At 48.8% G+C, this 12,772-nt stretch overlaps 1 protein-coding gene across 2 annotated transcripts; it reads left to right on the forward strand.

The window, feature by feature from the left end:
• Nucleotides 1–12: 12 nt before the first annotated feature.
• On the forward strand, nt 13–12,545 carry NDUFV3 (NADH:ubiquinone oxidoreductase subunit V3). 2 transcript variants are annotated; one of them, XM_044284304.1, is made up of 4 exons: nt 13–114; nt 3,665–3,719; nt 7,223–8,254; nt 12,344–12,545. In XM_044284304.1, the coding sequence occupies exons 1-4, from the start codon at nt 79–81 to the stop codon at nt 12,505–12,507; spliced, it is 1,287 nt and encodes a 428-aa protein (XP_044140239.1). In that variant the 5' UTR covers nt 13–78; the 3' UTR covers nt 12,508–12,545. The 2 variants fall into 2 exon arrangements, with proteins under 2 accessions (XP_044140239.1, XP_044140240.1); XM_044284305.1 differs by having other exon boundaries at nt 14–114; nt 3,668–3,719.
• The last annotated feature ends 227 nt before the right edge of the window (nt 12,546–12,772 follow it).

Raw genomic sequence — 12,772 nt, forward strand, 5'->3', positions numbered from 1 at the left:
CTGGGAAAATGGCGGCCGCAGTGGGCGGGGTATCAGTTTGACCTCTTGTGTTTGTCATTCCCTGTGAGTGAGGATAGAATGGCGGCGGCGCTGAGATCAGTGGGGAGGATGAAGGTAAAGAGTCTGCGGGCCCTGAGTGTATTCCCCGTGTGATGAGAGGCTGCGTGTGGTGTATCCGACCCCTCCCCCCGTGTATATATATATATATCTCCTGTCATATATACAGTGGATATAAGAAGTCTACACACCCCTGTATGTGTCCTCTGCATATATACACAGTACAGACCAAAAGTTTGGACGCACCTTCTTCTCATTCAAAGAGTTTTCTTTATTTTCATGACTCTGACAATTGTAGATTCACACTGAAGGCATCAAAACTATGAATTATCACATGTGGAATTATATACATAACAAAAAAGTGTGAAACAACTGAAAATATGTCATATTCTAGGTTCTTCACAGTAGCCACCTTTTGCTTTGATTACTGCTTTGCACACTCTTGGCATTCTCTTGATGAGCTTCAGGAGGTAGTCACCTGAGATGGTCTTCCAACAGTCTTGAAGGAGTTCCCAGAGATGCTTAGCACTTGTTGGCCCTTTTGCCTTCACTCTGCGGTCCAGCTCACCCCAAACCATCTCGATTGGGTTCAGGTCCGGTGACTGGAGGCCAGGTCATCTGGCGCAGCACCCCATCACTCTCCTTCATGATCAAATAGCCCTTACTTTCAAAGTTTTCCCAATTTTTCGGACTGGCTGACCTTCATTTCTTAAAGTAATGATGGCCACTCGTTTTGCTTTACTTAGCTGCTTTTTTCTTGCCATAATACAAATTCTAACAGTCTATTCAGTAGGACTATCAGCTGTGTATCCACCTGACTTCTCCACAACGGAACTGATGGTCCCAACCCCATTTATAAGGCAAGAAATCCCACTTATTACACCTGACAGGGCACACCTGTGAAGTGAGGACCATCTCAGGTGACTACCTCTTGAAGCTCATCAAGAGAATGCCAAGAGTGTGCAAAGCAGTAATCAAAGCAAAAGGCGGCTACTGTGAAGAACCTAGAATATGACATATTTTCAGTTGTTTCACACTTTTTTGTTATGTATATAATTCCACATGTGATAATTCATAGTTTTGATGCCTTCAGTGCGAATCTACAATTGTCATAGTCATGAAAATAAAGAAAACTCTTTGAATGAGAAGGTGTGTCCAAACTTTTGGTCTGTACTGTATGTATACAGTGGATATAAGAAGTCTACACGCCCCTGTATAAATGTCAGGTTTCTGTGATGAAAGATAAATCATTTCAGAACTTTTTCCACCTTTAATGTGACCTATAAACTGTACAACTCAATGGAAAAACAAACTGAAATCTTTTAGGTGGAGGGAAGGAAACTAAAAAATAAAATAATGTTGCATAAGTGTGCACACCCTAAATCTAATACTTTGTTGAAGCGCCTTTTGATGTTATTCCAGCACTCAGTATTTTTGCGTCTGGGTCTATCAGCATGGGCACATTTTGACTCTTCTTGGCAAAAACACTCCAAATCTGTCAGATTGTGAGGGCATCTCCTGGGCACGGACCTCTTCTGATCACCCCACAGATTGTGAGGGCATCTCCTGGGCACGGACCTCTTCTGATCACCCCACAGATTGCGAGGGCATCTCCTGGGCACAGCCCTCTTCAGATCACCCCACAGATTGCGAGGGCATCTCCTGGGCACAGCCCTCTTCAGATCACCCCACAGATTGCGAGGGCATCTCCTGGGCACAGCCCTCTTCAGATCACCCCACAGACTGCGAGGGCATCTCCTGGGCACGGCCCTCTTCAGATCACCCCACAGACTGCGAGGGCATCTCCTGGGCACAGCCCTCTTCAGATCACCCCACAGATTGCGAGGGCATCTCCTGGGCACAGCCCTCTTCAGATCACCCCACAGATTGCAAGGGCATCTCCTGGGCACGGCCCTCTTCAGATCACCCCACAGACTGCGAGGGCATCTCCTGGGCACAGCCCTCTTCAGATCACCCCACAGATTGCGAGGGCATCTCCTGGGCACAGCCCTCTTCAGATCACCCCACAGATTGCGAGGGCATCTCCTGGGCACGGCCCTCTTCAGATCACCCCACAGATTGCGAGGGCATCTCCTGGGCACGGCCCTCTTCAGATCACCCCACAGATTGCGAGGGCATCTCCTGGGCACGGCCCTCTTCAGATCACCCCACAGACTGCGAGGGCATCTCCTGGGCACGGCCCTCTTCAGATCACCCCACAGACTGCGAGGGCATCTCCTGGGCACGGCCCTCATCAGATCACCCCACAGATTGCGAGGGCATCTCCTGGGCACGGCCCTCTTCAGATCACCCCACAGATTGCGAGGGCATCTCCTGGGCACGGCCCTCTTCAGATCACCCCACAGACTGCGAGGGCATCTCCTGGGCACGGCCCTCTTCAGATCACCCCACAGATTGCGAGGGCATCTCCTGGGCACGGCCCTCTTCAGATCACCCCACAGATTGCGAGGGCATCTCCTGGGCACGGCCCTCTTCAGATCACCCCACAGATTGCGAGGGCATCTCCTGGGCACGGCCCTCTTCAGATCACCCCACAGATTGCGAGGGCATCTCCTGGGCACGGCCCTCTTCAGATCACCCCACAGATTGCGAGGGCATCTCCTAGGCACAGCCCTCTTCAGATCACCCCACAGATTGTGAGGGCATCTCCTGGGCAAAGCCCTCTTCAGATCACCCCACAGATTGCGAGGGCATCTCCTGGGCACAGCCCTCTTCAGATCACCCCACAGATTGCGAGGGCATCTCCTGGGCACGGCCCTCTTCAGATCACCCCACAGACTGCGAGGGCATCTCCTGGGCACAGCCCTCTTCAGATCACCCCTTAGATTGTGAGGACATCTCCTGGGCACAGCCCTCTTCAGATCACCCCACAGATTGCGAGGGCATCTTCTGGGCACAGCCCTCTTCAGATCACCCCACAGACTGCGAGGGCATCTCCTGGGCACAGCCCTCTTCAGATCACCCCACAGATTGTGAGGACATCTCCTGGGCACAGCCCTCTTCAGATCACCCCACAGATTGCGAGGGCATCTCCTGGGCACAGCCCTCTTCAGATCACCCCACAGATTGCGAGGGCATCTCCTGGGCACGGCCCTCTTCAGATCACCCCACAGACTGCGAGGGCATCTCCTGGGCACAGCCCTCTTCAGATCACCCCACAGACTGCGAGGGCATCTCCTGGGCACGGCCTTCTTCAGATCACCCCACAGATTGCGAGGGCATCTCCTGGGCACAGCCCTCTTCAGATCACCCCACAGACTGCGAGGGCATCTCCTGGGCACAGCCCTCTTCAGATCACCCCACAGATTGTGAGGACATCTCCTGGGCACAGCCCTCTTCACATCACCCCACAGATTGTCAATCGGATTCAGGTCCGGGCTCTGGCTGGGCTGTTCCAAAGCTTTCATCTTCTTCTGGTGAAGCCATTCCTTGGTGGATTTGGATGTCTGCTTTGGGTCGTTGTCCTGCTGTTTTGAGCTCCTCCCTTTTCTCTGTCCTTCAGTAGAGTGCACACATCCTATGTTTGGGGGGTGTTGGGATCATTATTGGGATTCACTTGTGACCGTGTGTCCACATCTCTGTCCAGCAGGTGCTGCTACTGCCGAGGATCTGTGTGACCTCAGTCCGGATGGAGAGTGGAGGTGAGAGACCCACCATCATATAGACCCTGGTTCACTGCAGTGTGTGCAGAGGAAGATGCCGTATTGTCCCCTGATATCAGACCATGAGGTCTGTTCTCCAACCTTGGCACTTTTCAGGACTCTTCTTAGGAGAGAACTTTTGGTTCCTTTCAGGAGCCATCCTCCCAGTAGCAAAAAACATCATAAGACTCATAGGTGGTGACCCGCAAATATGACTGACCTATATACCCTGGACCTACGGAGTGAATATAGTGACCATTAAGGACCTATGCGTGCAGTCATACTTTTAGAATGGATATAGCACTGACGCATCCATTTTCATTTGTCCCATACCTCACCACACTACCTGGTATTGTCCGTATTTATGGATGGGAATCGGACAAAAAGGAAAGTGCACGGAAGATGTTTTTCAAGGATCCATTTTTAAGGACCAAAAACCAGTTAGAGCCCTAAGCATGTGAAAAGGATCACTTCAGTGGGTAGAAGAACTCCACCTGTAGATCAGATCTCGGCACTGGTCTGGATACTGGAGGTACGATGTGTGTGGAGATTGATGTGGGTGGGGCCTCTGTTATCTAGACCAGTACCCTAATATGATCAGATGTCAGCACTGGTCTGGATACTGGAGGTACGATGTGTGTGGACATTGATGTAGGTGGGGCCTCTGTTATCTAGACCAGTACCCTAATGTGATCAGATCTCAGCACTGGTCTGGATACTGGAGGTACGATGTGTGTGGACATTGATGTGGGTGGGGCCTCTGTTATCAAGACCAGTACCCTAATATGATCAGATGTCAGCACTGGTCTGGATACTGGAGGTACGATGTGTGTGGAGATTGATGTGGGTGGGGCCTCTGTTATCTAGACCAGTACCCTAATATGATCAGATGTCAGCACTGGTCTGGATACTGGAGGTACGATGTGTGTGGACATTGATGTGGGTGGGGCCTCTGTTATCTAGACCAGTACCCTAATATGATCAGATGTCAGCACTGGTCTGGATACTGGAGGTACGATGTGTGTGGACATTGATGTAGGTGGGGCCTCTGTTATCTAGACCAGTACCCTAATGTGATCAGATCTCAGCACTGGTCTGGATACTGGAGGTACGGTGTGTGTGGACATTGATGTGGGTGGGGCCTCTGTTATCTAGACCAGTACCCTAATATGATCAGATGTCAGCACTGGTCTGGATACTGGAGGTACGGTGTGTGTGGACATTGATGTGGGTGGGGCCTCTGTTATCTAGACCAGTACCCTAATGTGATCAGATCTCAGCACTGGTCTGGATACTGGAGGTACGGTGTGTGTGGACATTGATGTGGGTGGTGCCTCTGTTATCTAGACCAGTACCCTAATATGATCAGATGTCAGCACTGGTCTGGATACTGGAGGTACGGTGTGTGTGGAGATTGATGTAGGTGGTGCCTCTGTTATCTAGACCAGTACACTAATATGATCAGATCTCAGCACTGGTCTGGATACTGGAGGTACGATGTGTGTGGACATTGATGTAGGTGGTGCCTCTGTTATGTAGACCAGTACCCTAATATGATCAGATGTCAGCACTGGTCTGGATACTGGAGGTACGGTGTGTGTGGACATTGATGTGGGTGGTGCCTCTGTTATGTAGACCAGTACCCTAATGTGATCAGATCTCAGCACTGGTCTGGATACTGGAGGTACGATGTGTGTGGACATTGATGTGGGTGGGGCCTCTGTTATCTAGACCAGTACCCTAATATGATCAGATGTCAGCACTGGTCTGGATACTGGAGGTACGGTGTGTGTGGACATTGATGTGGGTGGTGCCTCTGTTATCTAGACCAGTACCCTAATATGATCAGATGTCAGCACTGGTCTGGATACTGGAGGTACGATGTGTGTGGACATTGATGTGGGTGGGGCCTCTGTTATCTAGACCAGTACCCTAATATGTTCAGATGTCAGCACTGGTCTGGATACTGGAGGTACGGTGTGTGTGGACATTGATGTGGGTGGTGCCTCTGTTATCTAGACCAGTACCCTAATATGATGAGATCTCAGCACTGGTCTGGATACTGGAGGTACGGTTTGTGTGGACATTGATGTGGGTGGTGCCTCTGTTATCTAGACCAGTACCCTAATATGATCAGATCTCAGCACTGGTCTGGATACTGGAGGTACGGTTTGTGTGGAGATTGACGTATATGGTGCCTCTCTTATCTGCACCAGTACACTCAAATGTTGAGATCTCAGCACTGGTCTGGATACCGGAGGTATGATGTGTGTGGAGAATAGATTGATGTGGATGGTGCCTCTTATGGATACCGCTACCCTCATAGGATCCGATCTCGGGACTGGTCTGGATACTGGTGGTACGGTGTGTGTGGACATTGATGTAGATGGTGCCTCTCTTATCTGCACCAGTACACTCAAATGATGAGATCTCGGCATGGGTCTGGATACTGGAGGTATGATGTCTGTGGACATTGATGTGGATGGTGCCTCTCTTACATAGAGCGCTACCCTCATAGGATCTGATCTCAGGACTGGTCTGGATACTGGAGGTACTGTGTGTGTGGACATTGCTCTGGGTGGTTATTCTCTCATGGAGACCAGTACCCTCATATGATCAGATCTCAGCACTGGTCTGGATACTGGAGGTAATGTTTGTGTGTGGACATTGGTGTGGATGGTGCCTCTGTTATGTAGACCAGTACCCTTATATGATGAGGTCTCACCACTGGTCTGGATACTGGAGGTACGTGTTGTGGACATTGATGTGGATGGTGCCTCTCTTATGTAGACTAGTACACTCATATGTTGAGATCTCCCCACTGGTCTGGATACTGGAGGTACGGTGTGTGTGGACATTGATGTGGATGGTGCCTTTCTTATCTATACCAGTATCTTCAAATGATAAGATCACACCACTGGTCCGGATACTGAAGGTGTGATGTGTGTGGACATTGATGTAGGTGGTGCCTCCCTTATGTAGACCAGTACCCTCATATAATCAGATCTCACCACTGGTCTGGATATTGGAGGTACGGTGTGTGGAGATATCTAGGGATGGTGACTCTTATCTAGACCACTACCCTCATATGGTAAGATCTCAGCACTGGTCTGGATACTGGACATGCGGTGTATGTGAAGATTGATCTGGATGGTGCCTCTCTTATGTAGACCAGTAGCCTCATATGATTAGATCTCAGCACAGAAGACTTTCTGAAGAGTCCCCTATAAAGTCTGCACAGAAGTGAACAGATGTCAGTAAATGTAGAACAATAGATCACCCCCTATACAGAAAACCAGTGGGTGGGTTGTCAGTGTCATCATCACACGTAGCGTGGCGGGATGTTATGTGTCTGATTCAGTTATGGACTGTACTCTTGGGTCCAGGGTCCAGACTTCCCCATCTTAGACCAGTAAGACCATGTCTGCCTCAGACCTGAGCTCGCAGCTTCAACGACGTCTCCATGTGACTGCCCTGTGACACTGGATGTCTCTTTCTCCTAGGTAAGGGCTCCCCTCCCACAGGAATCAGTAAGACACTGGTCTCATTTCCAGTGAAAATCTCTAATTTCCAGCAAGCAACCACAGGTGAGAATAGAAATGAGCCCCTCAGACCAGTGAAGGGTCTGCAGCAGTACGTGGCAGGGTTGGATGGACAGTTGGACAGAGAGATGGAGCTTAGACAGGAGGTCTCATACAGCAGTGGTCAGAGCGTGGATGAGATGTCTCACAAACAAGATAATTCCTCTTCCAGCTCAAGCTCTGACTCCAGCTCTGATTCTGAGGGTGAAGGGGAAGAGCCAGCCACTGATTTACATATAAGTAAAAAAGAAAGTAGTGAAGGACATCCAGGATTACCTCCAGCCACCCATAAAGTTCCCTCTAGTCCTGGTCACACAAGTCGGGAGAAGAAGAGCCCAATACCCCTAGATAAAATGGACCAGACAAGGACAGCAAGGGAGGACTTGCAAGAATTTGCCACAGTGGTGACCATAGAAGAGCAAAGTCTGCAGACTGTTTCTCTACCTACAAAGAAGATCTTACCTGGAGCAGACAAAATGGAGGGACCAGATAGGGCAGTTCCTACTCAAGGAGCTTCATCAACAGCAGCTGCGGATTCTGAGGAGGCCAAAATCCAATCAACATCTAAGGAGCTTCCCGCAGGAGCAGTAGAGACCAAGATTCTATTAACTACAACATCTAAGGAGCTTCCCGCAGGAGCAGTAGAGACCAAGATTCTATTAACTACAACATCTAAGGAACTTCCACCAGAAGCAGTAGAGATGCCAGCACCCATGTCTGGAAAGACCCAGATGCTATCGACTACAACATTTGAGGAGCCTCCCACAGGAATAGTAGAGATGCCAGCACCCATGTCTGGAAAGACCCAGATCCTATTGACTACAACATCTGAGGAGCCTCCCACAAGAATAGTAGAGACGCCAGCACCCATGTCTGGAAAGACCCAGATCCTATCGACTACAACATCTGAGGAGCTTCCAGTACAAAAGGAGGCGGCAGAGCTGCATGAATCATGTGAGGAGACATTGCTTCTACCCTTTGTTTCCTATCTGCTTGTTCCTGTGCGCAAAGGTATACTGCTCAGTCCACCATGTCTGTGGCCCCCGACTCTTCACCTTGGCTCCTGCTCCAGACCTGATGGACTGATGGATTCCTCCTCCTGAATGTTTTCACGGCTTCTTGCTGACTTGTCTCTGCATAGAGATGGCTTGCTTCCATGCTCCCCTCTTGTTCAGCTCCATCTCCTATCCCTCTTCCCTCTGTATGTCTCCCCTGCCCTGATACGGGTGTAGGGGCTCCTGCTTCCTTCTCCAGCTCACTCCCTGCAGTAGTGTATACAGGTCATGATCCTGGAGAAGGGTACATACTAGTAGAAAGGAGATAGACGTCCATGCGGGATTATGGTTACTGCGTGACACCGTTGTCTGATGTTATAGGACCCCGATCTTCACCAGTTTATAGCATATCTTCTGTACTGCCCATAATAGGGGCCACATTCTGCAGCATTGCTCTTCTAATTACTAGGTAGGCGGACGGTGAGATTACAGAACATTCGTCCCCATGATGGCGGATGTTTCCTGTGTGAGGCAGACAGTGTTCTCCTACATTATCATCAGACGTTAAAAACTAATGTATGAAAGATGGAAGAATGGTTCAACGTCGGTGGCTCAGTGGTTAGCACTGGAGTCGAATCTGACCAGGGACATCTGCAGGGAGTTTGTATGTTTGTGTGTTTCCTCCCACACTCCAAAAATATACAGATAGGCAAAAATTGGTTCCTTTGAAATTGACACTAGTGTGTATTGGGGTCAAGCGCCTATATGGCAACAACGCAGGAAAGCAGATTACAGATGTTGGATCATAGTCAGCGTGCTACCTCAATAAGTAAAAAGTACAAAGGTGTCAGGCGTATAGGTCTGCTATAGGTCTAGCTGTGTGGATGTCATATATGAGAGGGTGGACATTTCATATAGCAACTGCTATAGGTGTAGCTGTGTGGATGTCATGTATGAGAGTCTGGACTTTTGTATATAACCTGCTATAGGTGTAGCTGTGTGGATGTCACGTATGAGAGGGTGGACATTTCGTATATCACCTGCTATAGGTGTAGCTGTGTGGATGTCATGTATGAGAGTCTGGACTTTTGTATATAACCTGCTATAGGTGTAGCTGTGTGGATGTCACGTATGAGAGGGTGGACATTTCGTATATCACCTGCTATAGGTGTAGCTGTGTGGATGTCATGTATGAGAGGCTGAACCTTCTTATAGCACCTGCTATAGGTCTAGCTGTGTGGATGTCATGTTTGAGAGAGTATATGTTTTGTAAAGCTTATTCTATAGCTCTGGCTGTGTTGATGTCATGTATGAGAGGCTGGACCTTCTTACAGCACCTGCTATTGGTCTGGCTGTGTTGATGTCATGTATGAGACAGTGGACATTTCGTATAGCTCCTTCTATAGGTCTGGCTGTGTTGATGTCATGTATGAGACAGTGGACATTTCGTATAGCTCCTTCTATAGGTCTGGCTGTGTTGATGTCATGTATGATAGAGTAGATGTTTCGTATAGCTCCTTCTATAGGTCTGGCTGTATTGATGTTACTAATGAGAAGGCGCACATTTCGTATAGCTCCTTTTATAGGTCCGGCTGTGTGGATGTCACGTATGAGAGGCTGGACCTTCTTATAGCACCTGCTATTGGTCTGGCTGTTTGATGTCATGTATGAGAGAGTAGATGTTTCGTATAGCTCCTTCTATAGGTCTGGCTGTGTGGATGTCACGTATGAGAGGGTGGACCTTCTTATAGCAACTGCTATAGGTCTGGCTGTGTGGATGTCATGTATGAGAGGGTGGACATTTCGTATAGCTCCTTCTATAGGTCTGGCTGTCTTGATGTCATGTATCAAAGGCTGAATGTTTCTTGTAGCTCCTTCTATAGGTCTGGCTGTATTGATGTTACTAATGAGAAGGCGCACATTTTGTATAGCTCCTTCTATAGGTCCGGCTGTGTGGATGTCACGTATGAGAGGGTGGACATTTGTATAGCTCCTTTTATAGGTCTGGCTGTGTGGATGTCACGTATGAGAGGGTGGATATTTGTATAGCACCTACTATAGGTCCGGCTGTGTTGATGTCACGTATGAGAGAGTAGATGTTTCGTATAGCTCCTTCTATAGGTCTGGCTGTGTGGATGTCACATATGAGAGAGTAGATGTTTCGTATAGCTCCTTCTATAGGTCTGGCTGTGTGGATGTCACATATGAGAGAGTAGATGTTTCGTATAGCTCCTTCTATAGGTCTGGCTGTGTTGATGTCACGTATGAGAGAGTAGATGTTTCGTATACCTCCTTCTATATGTCTGGCTGTCTTGATGTCATGTATGAGACAGTTGACATTTCGTATAGCTCCTTCTATAGGTCTGGCTGTGTGGATGTCACATATGAGAGAGTAGATGTTTCGTATAGCTCCTTCTATAGGTCTGGCTGTGTTGATGTTACTAATGAGAAGGCGCACATTTTGTATAGCTCCTTCTATAGGTCCGGCTGTGTGGATGTCACGTATGAGAGGGTGGACATTTGTATAGCACCTACTATAGGTCTGGCTGTGTGGATGTCACGTATGAGAGGGTGGATATTTGTATAGCTCCTTTTATAGGTCCGGCTGTGTTGATGTCATGTATGAGGAGGTGCACATTTCATATAGCACCTGCTATAGTCAGTAATGAGGATTGACGTATCGTATAACACATCTAGCTTTGTCACTTACATTCAGGTGACACCACATCACTCCCAAACGGTGGAGCTAACCCAGGGTGTAGTAGCGCGCCGACTCCATTTTTGCAGCTGTCATGTAGCAGGACTATTGACTTCTGTTTACCAGAAGAAAGAAATTCTAGTATCCGTCCTCCCTCAGACTGTTTCAAGCAGGGACATTTCATGCTGGACTAAGAACCCAGGAGACCATACAGTCACAAGTCCATGTGAGGTCCAGAAGAAGCTTTGGGCAACCTTCACACAGCCATATTTTCTGATGGATCCAGTTTTGTTCTTCTTGGTTTTTCTCCACCACGAAGCTTAGTGGCTTTTCCATCTGTCTCCGGCTTTTGTCATTTATCAGGATGCTACACGGCCTGGGAATATGGTGGTGTGACCAAATCTAATGGAAGTGTCTCTGGGGCACTGAAGAGGGTCTGCCATGTGAGCTGCCACTCCTTATACCCTCACCCTCCATTATGCTTCAGTCTAGTAGATGGAGGTTTCTGCAGGTTCCGGGGCAGCACTTGAGTCTTCCTACGGACATTGATGTCTACCTCCTCCTGAAGGTCCTGCTCCCTGTTTGGGTTGAATGGATCTGAATAATGGACCTGACATCTCATGTGCAGCGGGGCAATGACATCATGCATGTGGGAGGAGCTTATGTGGTGACACATTAGAAAGTTCTATGGAAGGGAATTACAGAGGAGACAGCGGCATTCAGTGCCAAGTGTCTTCAGTGATATTCATCTGGTAGTATTCTGCGAAGAATATCCTGAACCTCCTCCTTCGTTAAGCGGTAGTGCCTCTGCGGTGGGGTCTGGAGCCTCCAGTGTTCTACACCGATCCCATGCATCGTTGCTCCAGACTGAAATGTTGTGGTGATGATCTCATCATCTAATCCTCTCGGACACTGAAGTCTTCGGATGAAGCGTGTTCATACCGAATAGATGATACCCGACTTTCCATTGGCCACCGGGAGCTGGGGGTTCAACTGAAAGAATCCTTCCACCAGCACTCGCACAGAGAAGGCCATGCGGTGCTGATCTGTATACATGCTACTGTCCGCTCAATCAGATGTCCGCTGGCGTTTCATCGGAGCTGAAGCAGGACAGCTTCCTCCTCCTCAGGCTTTGTACTTTAGGCACACATTAATATTTTTGAGAAATAGACATGAACCGCCCTGTGATTGGCTGCGGCAGCCACGTGTAGAGGGGAGCACAGTGTTGGTGGGGGTGGCAGTACCTGTGGAGGTAGAACTACCGGTACTTACCTTGTGTCTGTTGACTCCTGTTTCCTCTCCTTGTGCCCCATGTGTTTCTGGTTTTCTATCACTTGTCTGCTTTTTCAGATTCTCCCCCGGAACCTGCACCCCAGGAGCCGTTTGATAACACCAAGTACCAGAACCTGCAGCATTTCCACTATACAGCCTTCACCTTTGTAGATGTGGACGTGGAGCTGGCGAAGTATCGACTGCCGCAACCATCGTCAGGACGTCAATCGCCTCGTCACTGAGGCCTGATTCTGTGCAATAAAACCTGTGTATATATATATTGGGGTGACTCCAGTGTCTCATTTCTGTATTTTTGGACCACAGCACTAAGGATAGTTTGAGGGTCAGCCCCTTCCCATCTAATGAACCCTAAACATGTCCCACCCTGCAGAGCAGGAGAATCTGTCCCAGACCCTCTGCCCCTGATGGGACCAGGATTCAAAGAGTATGAAAAGGGACTCAATCTTCCTCCCTCCCCCACCTTAAACAGTGGTCTTTGTGTAGAGA

The sequence above is a fragment of the Bufo gargarizans genome, chromosome 3, assembly GCF_014858855.1.
Source record: "Bufo gargarizans isolate SCDJY-AF-19 chromosome 3, ASM1485885v1, whole genome shotgun sequence".
NCBI lineage: Eukaryota > Metazoa > Chordata > Amphibia > Anura > Bufonidae > Bufo > Bufo gargarizans.

What these genes read in the sequence shown, in the direction of transcription:
- NDUFV3 (XM_044284304.1), top strand. Translation starts at nt 79, where the DNA reads ATGGCGGCGGCGCTGAGATCAGTGGGGAGGATGAAG. An exon ending in GATCAGTGGGGAGGATGAAG is followed by an intron (nt 115 to 3,664) that starts GTAAAGAGTCTG and finishes ATCTCTGTCCAG; the next exon opens with CAGGTGCTGCTACTGCCGAG. An exon ending in AGTCCGGATGGAGAGTGGAG is followed by an intron (nt 3,720 to 7,222) that starts GTGAGAGACCCA and finishes TCTTTCTCCTAG; the next exon opens with GTAAGGGCTCCCCTCCCACA.